Consider the following 24891-nt stretch of genomic DNA (forward strand, 5'->3'; position numbering starts at 1 on the left):
AAAAACTATCCGGTTCATGATTTGGAGTTGGCGGCAATTGTATTTGCCTTGAAGCAATGGAGGTATTATCTTTATGGGGAGAAATTTGAGGTCTTTTCGGATCATAAGAGTCTTAGGTATCTATTCACCCAAAGAGAGTTGAATTTGTGACAAAGGAGGTGGATCGAGTATTTAGAGGACCATGACTTTAGTTTACAATATCACCCGGGTAAGGCAAATGTGGTTGCGGATGCATTGAGTAGAAAGCATAGAGTTGCTAGTTTGTTTATACATGAGTGGGGAATTGTAGAGACAATAAGTCAATTTGGTTTGGAGTTGCAAAGTGTAGAGGAAAGGGTGTATTTGGGTAGTATGACTTCTAGACCAATGTTGATTCAAAAGGTGATAGATGCACAAAATGGGGACCCGATTTTTGATACATTTGAGGAGGACTCCGGATGAGTTCGAGGTGATGACGGAGGTGTGAGGTTTGCGGGGAGATTGATAGTACCCGATGACAAGGAGCTACAAGAGGAGATCTTGAAAGAAGCACACCATTCTCAATTTGCTATGCGTCCCGGAGGCACGAAGATGTACCAAGACTTGAGAAGAAAATTTTGGTGGAGAGGCATGAAGGCCGATGTAGCTAGATTTGTGACAAGATGCTTGACATGTCAACAAGTGAAGGCGAAACACCAAAGGCCGACGGGTTTGTTACAATTCCTACCGGTGGCACAATGGAAATGGGAGATGATCACTATGGACTTTGTGACAGCGTTGCCGATGACACCTAAGCAAAATGATACCGTTTGGGTGATAGTCGATAGATTGATCAAATCAGCTCACTTCCTACCGGTGAACAAGACGGACACTTTGGAGTCATTGGGTACATTGTACGTGAAGGAGATAGTGCGACTCCACGGAGTGCCGCTATCCATTGTGTTGGATCGATACCCGTGATTCATGGGTAGATTTTGGGGTAGTTTGCAGGAGGCCTTAGGGGCGCAGCTGGATTTCACTACGCCATATCACCCGCAGAGTGATGGGCAAAGTGAGAGGACTATCCAGATTTTAGAGGATATGTTACGTGCTTGTGTGGTAGATTTTAGTGATAATTGGGAGAAATACCTACGTTTGGCAGAGTTTGTGTACAACAACTCATAGCAGAGTAGCATCGAGATGACACCATTTGAAGCACTTTATGGGAGGACTTGAAGGTTACCATTGTGTTGGGCGGAGGTTGGAGAGAAAGTAGTATCTGGACCCGAGATGGTGAAAGAGGCGAGAGATGGAATTGAAAAGATTAGAAAAAGGTTGATCACGGCTCAAAGTAAGCAAAAGTCCTATACGGATAAGAGGAGAAAGCCATTGGAATTTGCGGTTGGGGATAAGGTATTTTTGAAGGTTAGTCCACGACGTAGCATTCAAAGGTACAGTAAGCAAGGAAAGTTGGCACCACGGTTTGTAGGTCCTTTTGAAATCCTTGAGCTAGTTGGACCGATAGCATATCGTTTGGTTCTTCCACCAAAATTGGCTAAAGTTCATCATGTGTTCCATGTTTCTATGCTACGAAAATATGAGTCGGATCCATCACATGTTTTAGATTGGATTACATTGGAAGTGGAGGAAGATGGGAGCTATACTCTTCATCCGATGAGGATCTTGGATCGAAAGGACAAGGTCACATGATCAAGTACCATACCGTTGATAAAGGTCTTGTGGATGCATCATGACACGGAAGAGGCGACTTGGGAGCTTGAGTAGAAGATGAAGGAGAAATATCCGTATTTATTCACAAGTTTAGGTACGTTTTAAATTTCGGGGACGAAATTTCTTTAAGGGGGAAAGGATGTAATACCCCGAACTTCTTTTCTTTTAGAAGTTAGGAAGGACCAACATATGTTGAGTATGTATATATATATATATATATATAATCATTAGAAATTAATACCGAGTGATTTGGGGGTGTACAAGTGGTTTTAAAATTGAAATTTTTGTCTACAGGGGTAACCGTCCGGACAGTTTTAAAAGTCATCTGGACAGTTCTAGAAGAAACTAAAACAGGGTGATTTTAGGCATAGGTGTCCGGACACCTCCCTAAAATTTGCACCCTGAGGATTGTTTAAAACACCCATTTTGCGAATCCTCTTAACATACCCGACCTAAACAAGCCCTAAACCCCATTTTCTCTCAAATTTTCTCCCTCCCATCAATCTAAGATCATCAACCAAGGTAAGATTATCCTCTTTCAAGTTGTTTCAAGTTGGATTCATAACTTCTCTCTCTAGCTTGTATATTCTTAAATTACTCTTGAACATGCTTCATGTAGTAGTAGTATATGTATATATATAGGTTGTAGGTTTACCCTATTGCATAACCATGTTGGCCATGCATTGTAATTGCATGGAAGATGTCGGGTCTGGACTCGTATATCTCCTAGTTGTGACTGATGTGAAATGTGGAATGCCGTTGGGCCATTCGGGGTTCCCAAAGACTACGGGAATGCCGGTGGGCCTGATGAGGATTCCATATATGCTCGAAACACCATACAATGACGCCGTTGGACTGTTCAGGGTCCCGATATGTGTAGTGATGCTGGTGGGCCAAGTTAGGATCTCGTATGGTGTGGTTATCTACTTGTGTTTGGTGTACATGATGTTAGCTATCATATTATTGCATTTGTGCCTTTCTTTAATATTTCAGCCTTATATTATTCACTTACTCTTTATTATTCCCTACTGGGCCTTTCGCTCACCCTTTTTCTTTCTCCTATTCCCTCCTCGTAGGTGAGTCTAGTTCCGGTACCAGGGTCACGGATCAGGAGGAGGGTGTGTGACATGGATGGACCCTTGGAGAGTGATAGGACTAGATAGTTCTAAACTCGATTCATGTTATTACTATTTTGGCCGTATCTATATTTCCTAGTAGAGACGTTATGTGATAGCCCTATTCTTGACGGTGGGATGGACGGTAGGGAGGGTACTCCGTGTGATCGGGACTCCCAAACTGGGTTTGTGGACTTTGTGTCCTGACGACTTCTTATGTTTGCTGGATTGCTATTTATGCTGGATGTTGATTATATATGTTGTTGTGTGGAGAAATTATGTATGACTGTTAGGTGGCCTGAGGCCCTGCTTAGATGTGAAATTGATTGATGATATGATATGCTAGGAGGCCTGAGGCCCTGCTTAGATTTGAGAATTTAACTGTGTTATGAGTTGTTAGATGGCCGGAGGCCCTGCCTAGGTTGTGAATATATTTGTGATTTTGCTGCGTGTTTACTCCAGGTTGGCATCCTCTGTAATATGGGAATGTGCCATCAAAATTTCTAGTGGAGTGGTGTGATGATTGAATTTATTACGGTTTGATTCAGAGGGTGCCAAAAGTAACGCATTCCGGGTCGGGACGTCACACTCCTGACCCTTTCTTCAAGTCACGGCTCAGCATATTGGCCTCCACCATCCTACTATCTGGTTGGTTAAGCCCCCATAGAACCATAGTCTGACTTTCTACCGTGAACTCCATACGCATATGGGAAAACTCCCAAAGGATAGGTCCCAAAGTATTAAACCATTGTGCCCCAAGAACAACATCGTAACCTTCTAATGGTAACAAGAAAAAATCAACAGCAAAGTTCGCACCTTGTAATTTTATCGGCACTGCACGACACTTCCCTTGGATGGTGAACTTGTCTCCACTTACTACCATTACGTCAAAATGTTCACCCTCACCAATTAATTGCAACCTTTTTGCCAACCTCTCACTCAGAAAGTTATGGGTGCTTCCAAAGTCCACCAAAGCATAAATGCACATCTTCCCCATGCTACCCTGTAGGCTCATGGTTTGGGGATTTTGGGCACCTGACATTGCATGCAATGAGATCTCCGAGAGGTCATCTCCTTGGCCTTCTCTAACCTCTTGCACCTCTCCTTCTTCAGCCTAACACCCCTCTATGAGAAATAATTTTTTTCATCGGTGCCTCGGACCAAACTTTTCGTCACAATTGAAACATAGTCCATTGTCCCTTCTTTCTTTCAACTCTACTAGCGATAATCTTTTAATCGGAGGAGTGTTGTTGGATTTGGTACCTGACTGACCAGTGAGGCTCGCCTACTGTCATTGATTGGTGGATGTTTAATCGCCTGGTGCCTGACATCATATAATCTTGCTAGCCCGATAGCAGTAGAGAGAGTGGTTGGCCAGGAGGCCATGACATCCACCCTAATATTTTCCTTCAGTCCGCTGATGTAGCACCCCATCTGTTGGGCCAGTGTCAACCGTTCACTTCTACTCAGCAACCTCTCAAATTGGCTTTGGTGCTCTCTGATAGTTCCTTCTGCTTCAGCTTTGTTAAGTCTCTAAAAAAATCATTGTAGTGTGTTGGCCCATACTGTTCATGCAACCCTTCTTTGAGAGATTCCCAACTAATCACATGCTTCTCCTCTTTCAATAGCTAATACCATAACTGGGCATTGCCCTCTAAATGGTAAGCAGCTAAAGGCCTCTGTTCCTCATTCACTGTCTGTTGTAGTTCAAAGAATTTCTCTGCCTCGACAAATCCAGCCAACGGGGTCGTCATTCCCATTGAAACGAGGAAAGTCAAGTTTAGCCACCTTGTGAATTGTAGATGACTGAGATCCACTTGAATTTCCAGATCTCCATGTACGATGATTCTGAGAACTTTCTCCCTGCTCTCGGTTCTGACCGCCCAAAACTTGATTGAGCTTGCCCATGATCTGGTCGAATCTACTGTCCAAGGCCGCCACCACAGTTCGCATGTCTCGGACCTCCGTACTGACGGCGTCCACACGACTCTCTAATTGATTCATCTTTTGCTCCTCCATCGCCTACTCCGATACCAAGTTGATAGAACCTTGGGTGATTGATCTGGTTATGGGTCAGTTGAGGGAATATGGATCCCCCTTTGAATTATAGTGTTTGTGTTTCCCAATTGTGAAAAGTTAAAAACACGTTAAGTTGGTTTAATTCGAGGTAAACCAAACCTCCATAGACACAAGTGCCAAGCAATTTTCTGATTGCTAAGACATGAGACTAAACAATGACAATAAGAAAAAACTAACACTCCACCAAGAAAACAAATCACTGTCCACAACCTACTATCCATCACTTCCCATACCACTCCATGTTGCCACTGTGCAGCTACGTGCTTCTAACATGGTTGCTCAAACCTAACCGATCGACCGCCTGAATTGATTGGTCTATTATCTTCAAAGATATGCTAGTGATGATTGATCGAAACCCTGAAAAAACCGACCAAACCATCAATAATCGACCGATTAGTCAGCTATTTTTATGTCAAAAAAAAAATCAAAGCCAACCTTGGACACCCTCTATTCGTATTCATATAGATAAAATACTCACACTTATACTATGTTTTTGGAATTTCACATTAAAATTGACAATCATCCTCTTGTAATTTTATTGAAATTCAAGTTTGTTATTATATTGGTAGAAGTGATTTAGACACAAGAGTACGAAGACACGTAAGTTAGAGCACTGACATCATATTATCTTAACAGATTACTTATTTAACCTACTCAAATATAATTTTTTGACAATTTATAGATTCTCATTTCCACAAAGACAATTTATCAATTCAACAATAATTGACTCTCTCTTCTACTATTCGACTCCTTGTCGAGAGACGCTTCAGCAAGGAGGACCGGATTAAGGGAGTTCGGCGATGCCTTTTTCTTGGGATGGTTCGTAGATGACGGAGTGGAAGGGGATGGCTTGGATCAGTAAGGTGATGCAAATGGGACATGTCGATTTATGGCACAGCTAGGGTGAGGGATCTTGATGGAGACAAGGTCTGGCATGGTTGAAGGTAGAGAGTCTAGAGAGAGATTTGCACAAGCTATTCCTTTCCGATTTCTGTTCTATGAAAAAATTTACAGATTCTCATCCTGTGTGGAGGAGTTTTCTACTCAACGACTCTCTCTCTCTCGAATGGTTTATATATATATATATATATATATATATATATGGGTTTGGCGACAGGATTTCTCCATTCTTCTACTTCAAACCCTGCCAATCGAAGAAGTTGTCAGAATCTCTGATGTTGGTTTCTCTTCCTCGTTTTCTCGTTAATTTGGAGTCTCTGATTTTGCTGTAATTACATAATCGGTCTCTTCCTTCATGTAGGGCAAGGTATGGGTTTTTTTATTTCTCTACGAGATTTGAGGTAGGAGATTTGGGTTTCTGCTTTAGTTTTTCGAATTTCTACTCAGGGTCTTTTTAGGTGTTTTGTGACTTTTCTTTTTTGACTATTTTTTCTTACTTGCCACTTCACTAGTTTCAAGGAGTAAGTTTTTTTTTGAGTGCATTATAATTAGACATGGCGGTTCTTCAACTGAATTGCATGAAATTTTGATGAACAGATCTAGAAAGCCCAATTTTGGTGGCAGCAAACATGAATTTTTGCCCACTTTCAACTAATAATTGTGAAAGATGACTTCAAAATAATCACGTCTTTTTTTAATGATAGTTAAAATAATCATAGTTAAACTGTTTATCATGGATGTGAAACAGCTAGTTAGGTTCTAGTAATTTTGATAGCATGCAACTATAACATATTTTACTTATATGTTTAGAATTTTATACTAACCATGCGTCTGTCTTTGATATTAGAAGGATGGATGGTGGCTTCAAAGGTTGGATTTGTGGCCTGTTGAGTAATTGCTACCTTATTGTTTTGCTCCCCTTCTGCACTTTGTTGTGTCTATTTTGTGCTGAGGTTTGGGAATTCTATTATGGGCTCAATTGAGAGATACACTATGACATCAGAGACCATATCTTCTGGTTGCCCGATAATTAACATTTGGTAGACTTTCAATGCATTTGCTTTTGCAAATTGTTGCCACCCTTTTTCAATTTTACTACCATGTATCTGTATAGGCCATTCTTTGCCCATTGGATCCCTAAATATTGCTTTAGCATGATTTGTTGAACTCAAGCATTCCATGTATGCCTCTGGAATCAATGGTCAGAGGAAATTCATGTTGTATCATTGTTATTTTGTCTAAGAGAAAAGCAAGTGAGTCGTTAAGTTAGACACACTTACAAATTCATCCTGGAAACCTAGGATGGGAGGCTTAGAAAATGTCTTCTCAGAGGATTAAATGTCCATTGCGCCGTTGCTGCTCAATCTGTGACGTCAAGTAGAAGTAAGAGAATAAAGGTTTGACATATTTGGTGCAATTAACTTTGATATTCTACCATCAAAATAGTATAAGGCTACATGTATAAAGTCGTATTGTTGGGATGTAATACCATAAGGAATTCACCCCTAGTGAAGATACATTACTTGATAAATTATTTCGACTTGATGGATTCTTGGCTAATGACAGTTGAAGTGTATTTGTAAATCTCCATCAACAGAGTGAATTATAAGCATGATCTTAATCTTCTAAAGGCATATAGGAATATCTATGTCATGGGTTTTACTAATTAGGTGAAATTGGGGTTACATGTCAACGGATATACTAATCAAATCTAAAAGTATTGCTGCAACGTTTTTGCTGTTGAACATCTGACAAAAGTATTGTTTTTCTTCTCTAGCACACGACAAACAGTAATACCTGCCGCAACATATTGCTTTGCTTGATTTGGAAAATGAATTTGTACTTACCTGGTGAGAAGTTGCTTCCTCGATGATTCCATCCTGGTAAGACAACAACGACATAGAGGAGATTGTCCATAGTGATGCATGCGAGGAAGCATAAGAGGAAGGTTTTTGAAGGTAAAGTCTCATCTGCAATGACAATTGTAACCTTGCACAATTTCTTTCTTAGTTTTTCGAGACTCGTACTGAAGGACATAATAGTAGTTTTATTTTAATGTAGTAGATAGTGAGTTAGGAACAAGGGAAATTTTGTTTTTTTACTTATTTTTGTAGTTTTTTGGGCCAAGTATATACCAGTTCTTGGGCTAGATAGATAATTTCCTGTGGGCTAAGCAAACAATATGAGGCATGTTCTTGTATGACCTCTTATTCATTACTTACTAACCCATCTTGAAATTAATAATTCTTTTATCCTCTGGTCTGTGAAAGAGTCTTGACACAATTGGCAATATCAGGCCCTATCCCATTAAGTGTGATGAAAGTTAAACAGTGCATATGATCCCAAAAGTTGTGCTTCCCGTGAAACAATGCCCATTTTCTCCCTCTATAAAACTCTACCTTCATTCTCAGTTTCACTCCACTAGAAGCCAAACCGTTCATCTAGCACTTGCTACCACGGCTAGCAAGGTTTTTCAACTACTTTCATGTAAGCCACATTAATTTTATCTGTTTGGATGAGTTGCTCATCTTATTTGGCAACCTTTGTCTTTTTGTTTAAGGTTCAATTTCCTTTTTCGTTTCTAATGGGTTTGATTATGCCTTTGACATAAAAGACGTACATTTTAGTTGTGTGTTCTTTTGTTTCCTAGGCTGTCATTTTGTTTATTTTTGAGTTGTGTTTGCTTCAATATTAACTTTTAAGTACTATATAAATTGTATGGTTATGATTGCAAAATTGTTTATCACAGTTTTCCAACAACGGGGTAGACGTAAGTCCAATAGTTGTTAAACCAAACGCATTATGTCCTGCGACAAATAATTTCTTCAGGAAAAAGGAAGGTGATCTTACTCACATGCCTTTCTCTTAATGTTTAGATCTAGCAGGGATTCATGACGTGCCTCGCCAACAATACCTGCTGCACTTCTTGAGGTGAAACAAAAGCTCCACAATGACTTTTTCAATGTCGTCTGATACCTCATATTCTGTAGCCTTGACTTATTTTTTATTGCTAATTGCAGACAGCCATTAGTTTGGCCACCGCACAATCATCAGTTGAGAGTCACATAGAATCCTTCTCGAGGACACTCAGGTGTTCACCAAAGATTGTCGCCAGGAGTGCCAGAACTGCTAAATGTGGTCACTTACCATACGAAGTATATGAACTTCAATTGTTGTTTTTTTAAAAAATTTTAAAGCATGTTGATTTCCTCACAATTTTCTTTATGATGTTTTTCTGCAGCTGGTTGGGATTGTTGAATCATGAAGTGTATGCCTTCAAAAATCCAAAGATGAATAAATGAGTTGATGGTGTGTTGGTTTTTGTACCGTAAATAGTTTATATGTCTTACATGGCCGCTTTTGTTTGGCCAACACTATCTAGATATCGGGAGTAGTAGCTGGAGAAGTTGCACATCTTGGAAATGTTTTGTTTTATGATGCACAATGTTTCTGTGGAGGACATGTTACTTAAATGTTTGCCTTTCATAGCTCATGTATTTTAGCATGGCATGTTGTTATGTGAATATTTTGCCTAAATATATATTTATATCATACTTCTTGATGACTCACCAATTCTTGCCTTGTTTGACTCATCATCTTTGATTTAATTTCACTTCTTTAGATCATCTACAAAATTATTAGGGTTTCTTCAAAATCTGATTTCAGTAATATATGGATACCCTTCTTTTAGGTTCCATTAACAATTTTGTAGTTGATCAAAGCTCAGGTTCCATGTGTGAAAGTCATTATCTTGTTAATGAGTTCAAGTTCAATAACGATGTTGTTGATCCTCATAATTTGTCTTTGATTCAAACCAATTCATGTAGCGACCATGTTCCTACCTTTCATGATAGTGTCTGAGGATAGATCATAGGGATGCTATTCAAAGGAGTTTGTTTACTCAAGTTTTGTCATTGGAGAATCTGGTGAAGGCTTTTAACTAGTTCACATAGTGTAATGGCGAGAACACTGTAATGACCACCATTTGTTGAAGCTTCTTTTGTTCATCTTGCTTTTTCTTCCACCAATTCCACAGTTGATGTGATACATTTTGGCTCATTTATAGTTCAAAGAATCTAGCTTTTACATCTTTACTTTCCAATACTGAACAAAAGGATCTGTGGATGTTCCCCCAACTAATCATCTTTCACCATGAATTATTGATGCTAACCAATGTAAAACCTAGATTAACAGCACTGGAATCCACTAGGCTAGCAGAGGAGAGGAAATAATAATACAAAAAATGAAAATCATTCATCTAGAAGAACAAAAAGCAGAAACTCCTAAGCTGTCAAAGCTTCACACAAAGAAACTGGACTTTTGGAGGCAGTCAAGAATATTGGCAGTTGAAGGATGCAAGGATTGTGATTGACACAATATTGCCAGTGTAGCTAATCTCCTCTATTATTATTTTTGAATATGTTCTGATCATGCAAAAAAAATTGTTTCAAGTGTAACTTTCGAGCATGTACCTTATTTTTTATACATTCTCTTGCTATCCCTTGCCAATCAAAGATACAAATTGTAATGAAACATGTTACTTCATCTATAACATATTAGCAAAAAAGTTTAATTACAACCATCAATGAATATTGTCGCTGCAAAAAGATTCCAACACAAAAATGCATGAGTACTTGATAATATTTGTACCAAAAATTACACCTGATGCTAGCAAAAGTCTAACATAGGCAAGCATAGTATATTTAGTTCTAAATTTTTTATTTTTACTCTTAAACTATCCACCAAAACTCTAATGGTATTCGACAACAAGATTCACTTTGCTAGTTTCTGTTAATGATTAGCCTCAATCAACGGCTAAGTTATTTTCTTGGTATCGAGGTTGGTCGTAGCAATTAAGGGTATATTTTATCTCAAATCAAATATGCATATGATATCCTTAATATTCCTCATTCTATACACATACTTATTAATCAATGAAAGTATACCTTCTTTTCATTCACAGTTTCTTGCCCTTCTTCTTGTTTGGTATCACACCGTGTTTACATGCCTTGACATCCTCCACTAGTTCTGCTATAGTTATGTTTTCCTGACACAATAGTGGCAAAATGTATTGTTCAATTGAAGTAAAAACACATCCTTTTGATATTCTTGGTAGCATATGCAAAAGTAATCTAATATGCAAATGACAACTTATCACATGCAAATAAATAAAGCAACCTAAAAGTTCCAATAGTTTTCTTGTGTTCATGATATTCATATACCTGCTTTTCTTTTGATTATTTTTCTGGAATGGAACAGATATAGGTTCATCGTCAGAGTTTGATCCATTTGATCCTTCTAAATTGATTCTTGGCATGCGTTTGTTACGCTTCCTGGTTGTGGTTGACCTTGACTTATACAGTGTGTGCACCAACATATCATCTTGTAACTTTGGCAATAGATCAACAACTTGACTGTTTGAGAATGCTAACTCTTGAGATAGATCATCTTCTTTTTTCTTTTCTCCCAATATGCAGTGCTGCTTCTGAAGGGGTTCAGACTATTCTTTTTTAACTTTAGCAAGCATCACTTCATTAAAGATCTTAGTTACCTTGAAACAAATAGATTTCATCTTTATGTTGGAGTTTATCGTCACTTGGAATATGCGAGGCCTTTGACACAATAAGGTATTGATGGCACTACAACTTTCATACTCATACCATCTTCATGGATGTCCAATGACAATAATTCAACTATCTTCTCCTTATTCTTCTTCAATTCTTTATCAGGATTTGTAAGCACAACTTGGTTTGTTTGCAGGATCTTGAAATCCACAGGCTTAATCAGCCTGCATGCGATGTTTTTTCATAGAGTATGAAGGAATATATTTATAAATAAACAAACAACATAAATAATTTCCTAGCCATAATCAAACCTTTTTTCTAAGCTGATCCACCTTTGAAATATCAAAACAAAGATTTATCTTTGAGGCAGATATATTGCTCAAGATATCTTACCTAGTTCAACATAAAGATAAAGGAAAAAAAGGTTATAGGAGCCAACCATTTCATTCTCATGTAGACACATATTAGTGAAAATATTTTCCAAGATTATTTTGCAAAAAGGAATACATCTGAGAACGTTGAGACCATCATTGCTACACAAATTATGATCACTGGACCATTGCTAGCTTCTTGAATGACTTTCTCCTCATCGAATTCCATCGCTAGATCCCCCCACAACGTGATTGATATGATATTCATCCTTCAAATAAACATGAGAACAATTACGTCAGTAATCCTATCTTTGCATCCTCATATTCTTTGCAGGCATATCAAATATTTTTGAATGAGCACTAACATGAAACAAAAGTTACATAAATATTGGTGCACTCACATTTCATCTTGGAAGTCTAATTTTCGAACTTTGACCACCTTGGTATGAGTATTTAACTCCTACACATATGCAACATGGACAATCTACCCAATCATATCTGCAACAGGTTTTTTTTTCTCTTCTTCATAATAGCAAAAGCAATTTGGTACTGTCAATCAATCTAAATAGCATCCAATGGCTCTCCCAGAGTTTGAGTGGCTCACCAACATCACAAAAAAGAATCAACGTCATAAACAATTGCCTCAGTTGGGTTGCCATTGTAAACACAAATGCTTCATCCAATATCTGGCTGGTTAATGATACTGGACAAACTTCTAGCATCATTGTAGTAAATATTTTGCATGTGCAGCAAGTGGCTAGGCAAATGCTCAACTGCTGGATATTTATAATGAATGTGATACTCAAAAAGTTGCCAGATATACTCATATGATTCCAAATACCTACAATCAAGATACTGTTGCACTTCATCCACAACTGCAGCCTTATGGCCATTGTCATCTGACACTACTCTAACCCATCTTGTCCTTTATTTATATATTTAAATAGATACCTGATTGCCCAAGATTTATTACACTATTGCAATGACAACCTGAAGTGCATGGCGATGAAGGCCTAACAACACCACAAGGTTCATGAACCATAAACTTCCCAACAAACTCAAACAACTGAGGCTCCCCAAACTTATCAGGAATTTCAACAGAGATGACCATATTGATATCGGCAGCAATCTGGCATTTATCATGTGGCTTATACCAGACCACCATATGCATATGCGGTAAACCACGCTTTTGAAATTCAATGGTATAAACTACTGCAAGAACCTGACCAAGATACTCACCAAATCGTATATATGAGAGAAAACTATTAACTTTCATTTCAAATATTCTTGTCACAATGTTTGACCTATCTTAGATTTTCTATCCTGGAATAAACTGCAATGCATCTAGTATTTGAGGCCCTTGGGGGTTGCTGGTGAACGTAACAAAAAAAATCTAGATAACCATATAATTGCATATAGCCATGGCATTATGGTAGTTTTGCATCATGTAGCATGGACCTCCAGTGAAATTTGATGACAACAAAATTCGATTCCTTGTAGCACTGCTATTAACACCCCCAGCTGCATATGCATCACATATCACATGATATCCTTCCCCTCTAAATTTTGTTTGGTTATGACGTATAAAAGACAACCTTTGTTCCTCATATGTGTCCACTATATACTGGTCGAATAACTTCCCACCTAGAATTAATGTCTGCCCTTCATAATGTCTCTACTGTAACCTATACATAATACTCCCTCATTGTCACGCATGTTCTCTCTGTAGGTATCCTACCAAGCATATCTTGGTATCAAATATCCTTTGAGTAACCATCCTCACCATAGCGAAACAAAATAGGGTACTTAATCAATACGTTTCAACCCCTTAACTCTGTCCTCAACATAAATATCTATACGCTCCAAAACATTACCAAAGTCACCCATAGTAAGGCCAGCAATCTCCGACACAAAAGGGCATATTATACTGAACACCATCCCCTTTCTTACGTGTACATAATCTCAACCTAACATGCCTCACATCAGTCTCTGCAAATCTATCCCTTGCCATACAAAAAGCCTTTGCAATTTCATTAATACCATCAAACATAATGATCAACTGTCTCACAATCTTATCATCCACTGAATCACCTTCTATTGGCCCAATAGCCATCATTCGATTGAACACTTCATGCTTAGTATCATGGACATATAACTGACTAAATTTAGGAGATTCGCCATCGGTCGGAAACAAAGAACCAATGCAGTGATAATTCTTCCCACCTAGCCTAAACACACATGGACCAAAAGAGTTATTAAGAGTCCTATCAATCCTGCCACCAAGAGAGATAAATGCAAACATCGCGTTGCAAACCCTTTTGTGCTTTCAGAATCTCATACAATCCAATAGTTCATCAAGCAACACATTTGTCTCCCTCAACAACGAAAGACTGATCTTACCACCACAACAACAGACAGAGTAAACAAACCTCCTAGCAGTATTAGATTTAACTTGCTCAGAATGCTAGAACATCGTACCACAAAATTGACACGTCAAATCTGAAGAACCCACATTCACAAATTGAACATTCTCTGCCCCCACCACACCAACATTGGGAGACCCAGAACTACCACCGACAGATTCCACCTTCTTCTTCTTTGCATGATCTCTCACAACAGAACCACGCTTCGCTCGAGGCACAGAACTACTCTCACCAACCTTCATTCTAATGCAGCTACTCCCACCAACCTCTATTTTAATGCAACAACAAAAAAAAACAAAACCAACGATAAAAGAAAACATGCCCTTACTCAGAACCCTCCCATAACTAACAACACACAGATATCAGCCAAGACGAAGACACCCAAAGAGCATAGAAACAAATACCAAATGCATGACAAACACAATTGGCCAACATATGACACAATAAAAACAACAGATCATAACCTAAAAGCACCAGCAGACAACACCCAACAACAAATACTCTGGCACTTCTGCCACCCAAGAGACCAATAACACCATGGCATACCCACTATGATGAGAAACACACATAATCAACAAAGGGACGAAATCAGATACTCACCTCACCCCTACCATCAGTTGCAACAGAGATAGATTCCAAACAATCCATATGATGGCAAAAAAATCGCAAGAAAACACAAAAAAATTATCCAAAATCAGGTGTTCAAAAACCACACACGAAGCAACAGAGCAAGAAAAAAAATTAGCCACACGAAACATAATAAGGATGCGGTGACAAACCTCCAAAGATCAATAGAATGGCGGGCCACAAAATAACAACTTCAAGATCAGCCCAATGAAAGCCAAACAAAATCTATAGCCAACAAAGCAAGCAAATAAAATCAAAAAGAAATTTTAAGTGCCAAAAGAAAATTTTAAATTTTGTGACGACAATAGCGAAATCAAGCCCTATTCCGCGCCGGCACCACATGCCCAATAGTCAGACTCAAAATACCACACAGAAAGACAATCGAAAAATAACAGGAAAACAAAAGCATCCACAAAGATCCATACAGACAAATAACTCTAGCAATGCCATCTTTCCCTATACATTTGAACATGCAAAAGGGCTCACTTGGAAGAGGAAAGAAATACTCTCACAGAAGAATAACACACCTCAGAGAATAAAGAAACGGAGATGCAAGGAAGAACTGTGAAAATCCTTCGCAGCACAACGAAAACCCACAATGCACCACGAACAGAACCACCACACCGCAACAGAGCACCAATGAGATCTGAGAGGAGACACATGATGTGACGGCCAACCATGGAAACGCAAGCAAATCACCCCGAGCAATAACCTCCCTCTCTACATGAAGAAACACACAAAGCCAGGTGTCCTACAACAAAGAAACTCAGAAGAAATCGACCAACACATGTCACCCACCCAAAATGAAGACCCATATCCACCGCCCCTCCTGCGCTGAACAAACAAACACACCACAAATAATCACCTGCGATCCTGAGATATACCTCCAATATCGCAAAATCATCGCACAAAAAGCAAGACCCATAAATAAAAAAGGCCCACCAAAGACACAACGAAAGAAGCAGACACGACAGAAGGAGAAAGAAATCCACTCGCGAGGCAATGCACTGCATTCTTCAACACCAAAATGAATGAGACACACAAAATCACAAAACACGTGAGAAGATAAAATACGAGTCCCGCCAACAAAAAACCCACAAGCAAGAGTAGCAAAATCACCTACAACTAGCCTGCAATTGCATAGAGTTGCCTTTCACTTTATTATTCTTATAGATAATGATGCTTTTCTTTTTAAAGTATTGCTAAAGGCTAACTGCGGCTCTAGCTTTATTCATCGAAGGCCTCTCTTATCTTTTTGCTGAGAAAATTCGTTTCAAGCTAAAAGAAAGGCATGTAAGAGTGATTCCTTATCAGGAATATACATATGGTGAATTATCATAAGAAGTTGTCAGTGAAGGAATGAGCTTATGCAATGACTTAAAGCTTTGAAAATACACTGAAAAAAAAGGTCTAAGGAAACAGGCCTTATGAGAATTTTGTGAACAAATGGATTATGATCCCATCAATAAAGAAAATTTTAAAAAATCTACTCCGAAACAAAAGACTTGGGAACAAAAATTTCTTAATAAAGAAAAACCATATGATAAGCCTAAAAGGTATGATAGGTCTTCAAGGAAACCTTATAAGAATAACAAACAAAATGCAGATGCAAGATCAAATGTGGAAAATTAGGTCATTATTCTAATAGATGTAAGGTGAGACAAAAACTAAATGCCTTATGTAGATGAAGGTCTTAAAAGATCTTTATGTCAAAATACACTTCTGATTTCAGATTCAGAAAGAGAAAACTTAGTAGTATCCATCTTGTCTAAAGGAGAATCTAGTCAAGAGGAATATGCTTCTACTACTTGAAAGTTATAAAAAAGAATGTAGTAAGAAGTGTAAGAGTGTGTTTGGATTGAGGGATTTGGGGCGAAGGGAAGCGAAGAGAAGGGAAGGGAGTTTCCTTCCAATTCCCTTATTTGTATAATTTATAAAAAGATTAAAGCGAGGTATTTAGAGGGAATTGGGAAGAAGATTTAATTAAATTTTTGTCAAAATTCTTCTTTCCAAAATGGAGTAATTTGGAGGGAATGGATGACTAATTAAGTTATTTATGAGTTAAAAACCTATTTTACCCCTATACTTAATACTTTAACATAATTAAAATAAAGGATAAATTAATAAATTAAACTAATTTTCTTTCATTTCTTTTTTTTATCTATCCAAACATGAGAGGTAAAAGTATTCTTTCTTCTCTTCCCTTCCCCCCAAATCCCTCAATCCAAACACACTCTAAATGTGTGTGTGTGAATGTGATACGTGTATCACAAAATCCATTTTTGGTCTAATCTTAGAGTGTGTTTGGATTGAAAGATTTGGGGCAAGGGAAGATAAATGAAATTGAGTTTCCTTCCAATTATCTTGTTTGGATAGTTTATAAAAAACTAAGGGGAAGGATTTGAGGGGATTTGAGAGGAAGATTTCATTAAATTCTTGTCAAAATTCTTCCTCCCCAAAAATAGAGTCATTTGGAGGTAAGGGATGGCTAATTAAGTTATTTATATATGTTTAAAAACCTACCCTTATACACAATATTTAAACATAAAAAGTAAGGATAAATTAGTAAATTAAACCACTTTTTCTTTCCTTTTGTTTATCTATCTAAACATAAGAGACGAAAATGTATTCTCCCTTCCATTCTCTTCTCTTCCTTCCATTTCCCTTCTCTTCCCCTCCCCCCAAATCTCCCAATCCAAGTAGACTCTTAATGTTCTAACTAAAAAATAAAATTTTATTCTAGATTTAATTGACGGGATTAATGATCCTAATCACAAAAGAAAAACTCTTGAAAAATATATTGAGTTAACAAAAGAAGAGACTCTTTCATTTCATTATCCATATCAGCCTTCTACTAATGCTCCCCAAGAGGACATTCTGAAAAATTCTAATAAAGAAGATACTCTAGACTTTGATAAGAGTTGCAATGTTCTATCAAAAATGGCTTATTGAGTAAGAAATTTGCGTAGAAATTCCTAATGCATTCTGGATTATGAATTCTACACAAAGATAAGTTTAAAGTATATGAACAAATAGACACATCAGTTCATTAAACCTATAACGTATCGTTCTATCAAATTACCCTGTAAAGATAGAATTTCGACTATGTGAATGTCGGGACTAGGGGATTCGAGGGATTTTGGTGCGACTATTTGAATGTATGAATCCCTAAACCTTCCGGTGAATGTCACGAATGGGTACGCTTCCGTCGGCTGACTGAGAAAGTGAGAAAGATAGGGTGTGGAAAGGTGTTTAAGTATGGGTTTAGATGGTATCCGTTGGATTGATCTAAGGGTTTAGGATGAAACCCTTATTTTACGCCCTTATTTTTTACCCTTAGGAATATATATCAACAATGCTAGGTAGCCCAAAATATAGGAGCCCAAATCTAGGTGGCATGGTGACTAGACTAATGACTAGGCTAATGAGAGAGAAAATTTTAAAAATGTCAAACAAATACCCACACTCTCACATCTCCCCTACACTCTCACGTTCTCTATCTTCCTCTCTCTTTTTCTCTCTCTCTTTTCTCCCTTATTGCCTGAACCCAAAGTCTACCGTTTGGCCACTAATTTGAGACGTCGACCCATCAAACTGAAGCGTCAGAGCGTTATGACTCACCCTCACCCTTCGTTTGTCGCCAACAGCTGCCTATTTCACCAGAATTTGAGTTTGAAGTCGCTGCCAAACGAAACTTTTGGAGCCCGATCTGACCACCATAGGCCACCTCTTCTCGAATTACCACCACCATTGGACTCGTCTTGTTGAGCTCTACAGGTTTCAGTCATTGGACGACTGTAATAGTTATTTCATTGATTTCATATGTTGTTCCATTTTTTTGAGACATCTGGTTATTCAATGGATACAATTTAATGTATTTACTCATTTCACTGATTTGAATGTCATCCCAATGTTTTTATTGTAAGAAATATAGTTATTGAACAAAAACTTTATATCAATGGATTTGAGCTATTCAATTGATTTTCTTAGTGGATTTGGACTATTCCATTGATTTTCTTAGTGGATTTCGACCATTCCATTAATTTTTATCAATCAATCTAGCTGAGATTAAAAACAGTTTTGAACTAGTGGCACAACTAAATTCATTGTTTTGAACCAGTGGATTTGCCTATTCCACTGCTTTAAAACAAGGGATTTGCCTATTCCATTGATTTAAAACAATGGCTTTAGTTATTCCACTTATTTAAAACAATGTCTTTAGTTATTTAAAACAAGGATTTGGCTATTCCATTGATTTCAAACAATGACTTTAGCTATTCCATGGATTTAAGACAATGGCTTTAGCTATTCCACTAATTTAAAACAAGGATTTGGCTATTCCACTTATTTAAAACAATGGTTTTAGTTATTCCATTGATTTAAAACAATGTCTTTAGCTATTCCACTAATTTAAAACAAAGGATTTAACTATTCCACTGATTTAAAACAACTACTTTAGCTATTTCATTGATTTAAAACAATGTCTTTAGCTATTTCATTGATTTAAAACAATGTCTTTAGCTATTCCACTAATTTAAAACAATGTTTTAGTTGTTCAACTGATTTAAAATAATGTCTTTAGCTATTCCACTGATTTAAAACAAGGGATTTGGCTATTCCACTCATTTAAAACAAGGGATTTAGTTATTCCACTGATTTAAAATAATGGCTTTAGCTATTCCACTGATTTAAAACAATATCTTTAGTTATTCCATTGATTTAAAACAAGGGATTAGGTATTTCACTGATTTAAAACAATGGCTTTAACTATTCCACTGATTTAAAATAATGAATTTATCTTTTTTATTAATTTTAACAATGAATTTAGCTATTCTATGACAGAGGCTCCTGAACCGGTCAAGAAGAGGATGTCACGAATTAAAGCATGGGAGAAGAGTGAAAAAAGGCAAAGCTGAGAACAGTGATCTCGCTGTCATTTACACCTCTAAAGATGAAGATTATATCATAAGAAAAAAAAATGTTTTCGTTATTTTTGGGCTCATTGTCATTTACATTGTCACCGTAATGGAGTTCTTCCATTTGTTTTATTGTGTTTTCACATTGACTAGACATTTCAAGCCTTGACTGTTGAATTCATATTTAGCTATTTCACTAATTTTAAAAATTGAAATTATATATTCTATTAATTCAAAACCATGGATTTAACCATTCCACCGATTTTTGTTCCTGCCATGATGGAAATTAAACAAGGCTTTTTGAGGTTAAGTTTGATAATCAGAGGTAAAGGATTACAATATATCCTCATAAAGTACACCAACAATTGAATTAGTTAAATTCTATTGATTTAATCAATGAAACAACTAAGTTCCATTAATTTAATGGATGTAATAACTAAGTTTCATTGATTTAATCAATGGAATTAGCGATACTCAAGTTAAGAAATCATGGAACAAAGAACAAAACGTAAGAGCATACAATAGCTGTAGAGATGTGGTTTGTATTTGATGTGGATTTAATTGCAAGCGCACAAATCGCACAAGTAATAAAGAGATGAGTAACTTATCGTTTCCACTAGGGATGTGTTGGTAATAGAAATCAATGTCAAACAAGCAACAATTATGCAAATTGGGAAAAAAGGATTCGAGATTGGTTTTGATTTTTAAGTAAACTAATTAAAAAGAACAAAAACAAATCAAACACAATTATATAATCAAATATGGGAAGCACTAGGGTACTTAACGTCACCTCACCTATCCAATTCAATTCCCTTGGTCCCTTGATCCCTAATTCATCTCTCAATAATGACAATCGATTTTCTAACCTATTCAATGTTCGATTCCTAGATACATCAAATGTATTTTCAATATAAATCCCTGTTATTCCTAATAATCGGATTAATATATCAAAAACCCATTAAGAACCATGAAAATCATTTAAAGATTGCATAAGTCACAAACCTATATTCCTATGGTTTATGCACCCTATGTCATCTATGGCTTGAGGCAAACCCTAGATATCTCCTTCCGGTCTCACAATCTAGGCAACAAATCAATTGAATGATGGCCAAACATTCAAAAGCATTAATCACACTCATAGACAATCAAGAGAGCGAGAAATCAAGAAATTAGGAAACCAAGTTTATTGAATCTTCAAGTAAGACCCTAGTAAGAAATCTAGCCACTCATGGAAGCAAAATACATCATTAAACAAAGAAAATCAACCATAGAAACTAGGATAGAAAATGAGAGAGAAAACCCCCTTGTAGACCCTTCTCTTCTCCAAGCTCCAATGGTGGCTCCAAGCTCTCCAATGATGGTAGAATGAAACCCAGCTCCAAGAAGTCCCCCAAAACCCTATTTTATGCCCTTTCATACTTCCCCAAACTCTTATGTCGTTTCCAAAACAAGTTGGGGTCGTTTTGGCTTAAAAACACGTGGATTCAGAACCTTTTCGTGAAACTGCGCTTGTTGTGAATAATACCTCCGATCGATCGGGAATATTTCCAATCGATCGGAAATACAATCTGTCTCCATGAGTTTTTGGGTATTTTGACAGGTCCGATCGATCGGGAATGGCTCCGATTGATCGGAAATCAGTTCTGGACTCCAAATCTTCATTTTGTAATCTTTTCCTCCCTTTCTTGCCTTGACACCTACAATATGCAAATATAGTTTTCTTAGGCAATATCAATTCTTAATCTACTCAAAATGGGATGAACTCATGTGTAAAGGATGCACAAATGTATGTATATATTTGGCACATCAAACACCCTCACACTTTACCTTTGCTCGTCCTCGAACAAATTAAGAATGAATAAAGGAGGGAAAGACTATTTGCTGTTAAGCTCAAATGAAAAATAAAACAACTAAGACCTACTCTAAATAAGCAACTCATCTATGCCACTTTCTTAGGGCTCACGATGACACTTAGCATGTGTCATAAGCCTTTAAACCCCTAGGTGCCCCTAGTAGGAGGAGTTGTGTCTCCTGAAGGTTTACTAGAATGATACCCACAAACATTAAACAACTTCAATGCCAAAATTCATGCCATCAACAAGAGTATAAAATGAACTCACAATTGCAACCCTATCCACACTAACAAACCAAACATTAGGGCATTCAAACCAATAAAAGCATTCCTTCAAGAATCTTATCTCATCCACTTTGCTTATAAATTCAAGAAATGATGCACATAATGGATTTCACTTGATATTTGGCTTCAAAGTGACAAACAATAGCCATGAAGTCTTCCAGGAACAATAAGAATCAAAAAGCAAATACAATGAGCATTTATTCAAACTTCATTCTTATTCACATTTTTTTTCTTTCTTTTTCTTCTCAAAGGTGACTTGTGCAATGCTTAACCTTTTTAAGCTTTCTAAATAACCCATATAACGAGCTTTCGACCAATGACTCCCAATCCAGTTGGCTTAGGGCACTACGTGTTAAGACACCCCAACGGATCTAATTGCTCGAGTCAAAAAGGTTACGAGGTTAAACTAGTCACCAAGGTACTCTAACATTCATTTCCTACCTTTTTACGCGAAAATCATTGCTTGCTAGGCAAGAGGCCCGATTACTCAGCAAAAAACTTATGAAAGAAACCATTTATTCATAAACACAAATTTTTTTTTCTCTTTTCTATTCTATATATTTTTTTTTCTTTTTCATTGCTCAAGTAGTGCTACTTAGAATCAAATTGTTCTCAAACAACCACAAATGTCAAAGTCAAGTCATATTTCATACCCCACAATCAAGTGTTCCATATCACAAAAAACACAATGGACAAAACAATTTTCAAGATAGGAAAACTCAATTGGAAAGAATGCCCATAGCAAGATCCATCAATGCTTCAAAGATCACAAAATTCATCCAAATACACTCAAGAGTGACATGGCATAAGGCATTTGAAGTCAAAAATTTTATTTTTTTTACAAAAACTAGAAACCTAAATTCCCACCCGCACACTTAAAATATGCAATGTCCTCAATGCATGGAATAGGTGAAAATAAAATTAAAAGATAGAGATAGAACAATAAAACCTGGGTTGCCTCCCAAAAGCGCTTGAGGGTTGTGGTGTACACTCCCCTTGATTGCTTCTTAAGATTGACATTTGATTGCTTAGGTGCCATGCAAGGAGCATAAGCTTTCATCACCACCATTTCCTTAGGATAGACATTTTTCTTCATTTTCTTGGTCTTCCTCTTCTTCTTTTTCTTCCTCTTCTTTTTCTTCTCCTTGGGATCTTTAACTTGAGGCTTTTGAACTTCAATATTAGCTTGGGCGGCTGCCTTGAGAACTTCATGTTCAACTTTTGAATCTTGGCATAGGAAACCTTCCACCGGAATATATAGAGCTTCCTTCTCAAGAGTGTCGGGGATGACCATGTCAATATGCTCCACTTGGAGGCATTGTTGAGAAACCTCCTCTTGCATTCTATTGCCAAATACTTTAAAAGTGATTTGGTCACCTCCCACACCTCTTAAAGTAAGCATCCCTTTTTCAACATCAATCAAAGCTCTTCCGGTGCTCAAGAATGGTATTCCTAAGATTATGGGAGTAGTGGGATTGGCCTCCATATCCAAGATAAGAAAATCCACCGGGAACATAAGATCACCCACCTTCACTAAGACATCCTTCACTATGCCAAGCGGGTATTTGATTGATCTATCCGCCATTTATAAAGACACCGTGGTTGGACTAATCTCTTTCACTCCAATTTGCTTCGCAACCGACAATGGCATCAAATTGGTACTAGCTCCAAGATCACACAAGGATCTCTCAATCAAGGTGTTACCTATAGTGTACAGGATTGTGAAACTTCCCAGATCTTCTTGTTTAATTGGGAGCTTCCTTTGCACAATGGCACTACACTCTTCGGTTAATTGTATTTTTTCATGCTCCTTCAATCTCCGCTTCTTGATAAGATCTCCTTCATGAATTTGGCATAGCAAGGAATTCACTCTAAAGCTTCGCAAAGGGGATGTTCACTTGAAGCTTCTTGAATACCTCCAAAAATTTAGAGAATTGATCATCATTCTTCTTAGTGCTCTTCAATCTTTGAGGAAATGGAATTGGAGGCACATAAGGTTTGACTGGAGGTGCAGGAAGAGAACTATCGGGTCAATCCAGCTCAACCGCATACTGCGTAGGCACATTTCTCCCATTTTTTGACTTTTCATCATTTTCTGGAACTGGCCGATCGATCGGGATGGGGTCCAATAGATCGAAAATGTCCCCTGGACAACTTTCAGCTTCTTTTCTGCACTTCTCCTTCTCCTGCAAAATTTTTACCTTTTCGGCATCTAGATCAGCAGCATTTTTCACCACCTTACCAGTCGGAGAGTAATTGCCATGCATTGCTCCTTCTCCTTCCCTTTTGGTTTCACCTCCGATTGGCTTGGCAATGTACCTCTTTCTCTATATGACAAAGTGTTAGCTATTTGCCCCATTTGTACCTCAAGATTCTGGATGGACTTTCCATAGTTTTGCATCAAAGTTGCTTGAGCTTGTAGAGTGGCATCGGTTTTGTTCATGTATTGCTCCGTCCTTGTCATAAATTGGGAGGTATAAGTTGTAAGTGTATCTAGGCCTCTGGCTAGCTTTGAAAACATCTCATCAATATCCCTCTTCTTCTCTTGGGGCTGCGCTAGATGTTGAAGATTTTGCACATTTTGAGTATTGCTCCAAGAGAAGTTGGGGTGATTCCTAAATCCCGGATTGTAAAAGTTGGAATAAGGATCATTGCGGGGTTGATTGAAGTTGCCTCCACCAATGGCATTCACTTGCTCACTAGAGTTAGAGGAAGAAGCAATAAGGCACTCCCCCGTAGGATGACGTCCATAACAATAAGCACAAGACATATAAGAATGTGTGTTTTGCATAGCGTGCACTCCTTGAGCTTGATTTAGCGTCAATGCCTCAATCTTCTTTGCCATAATAGCCAAGGTAGACATAACTTATCATCTCTACACCTTCCCCCTTGCATTGGATTCCCCCTCACCGAGGACCAAGAGTTAGTGGTCTTGGCCACTTTATCAAGTAATTTCCTAGCCTCCTCTTGATTTTTGATCATAAAGGAACCTCCCGCAGCCGCATCAATAGTCTCCTTAGTACGCATGCTCAACCCATTATAGAAAGCTTGGTACACCACCCATTCTGGA

General features: G+C 37.7%; 1 protein-coding gene across 1 annotated transcript; it reads left to right on the forward strand.

The window, feature by feature from the left end:
- The first annotated feature begins 942 nt into the window (after nucleotides 1-942).
- Nucleotides 943-3324, forward strand: LOC120012513. The gene is made up of 5 exons (XM_038863946.1): nucleotides 943-1061; nucleotides 1197-1439; nucleotides 1601-1692; nucleotides 1984-2044; nucleotides 3267-3324. Exons 1-5 carry the CDS (start codon nucleotides 943-945, stop codon nucleotides 3322-3324), a joined length of 573 nt encoding a protein of 190 aa, XP_038719874.1.
- The last annotated feature ends 21567 nt before the right edge of the window (nucleotides 3325-24891 follow it).

Source organism: Tripterygium wilfordii, chromosome 13, assembly GCF_013401445.1.
Source record: "Tripterygium wilfordii isolate XIE 37 chromosome 13, ASM1340144v1, whole genome shotgun sequence".
NCBI classification, from domain to species: Eukaryota; Viridiplantae; Streptophyta; class Magnoliopsida; order Celastrales; family Celastraceae; genus Tripterygium; species Tripterygium wilfordii.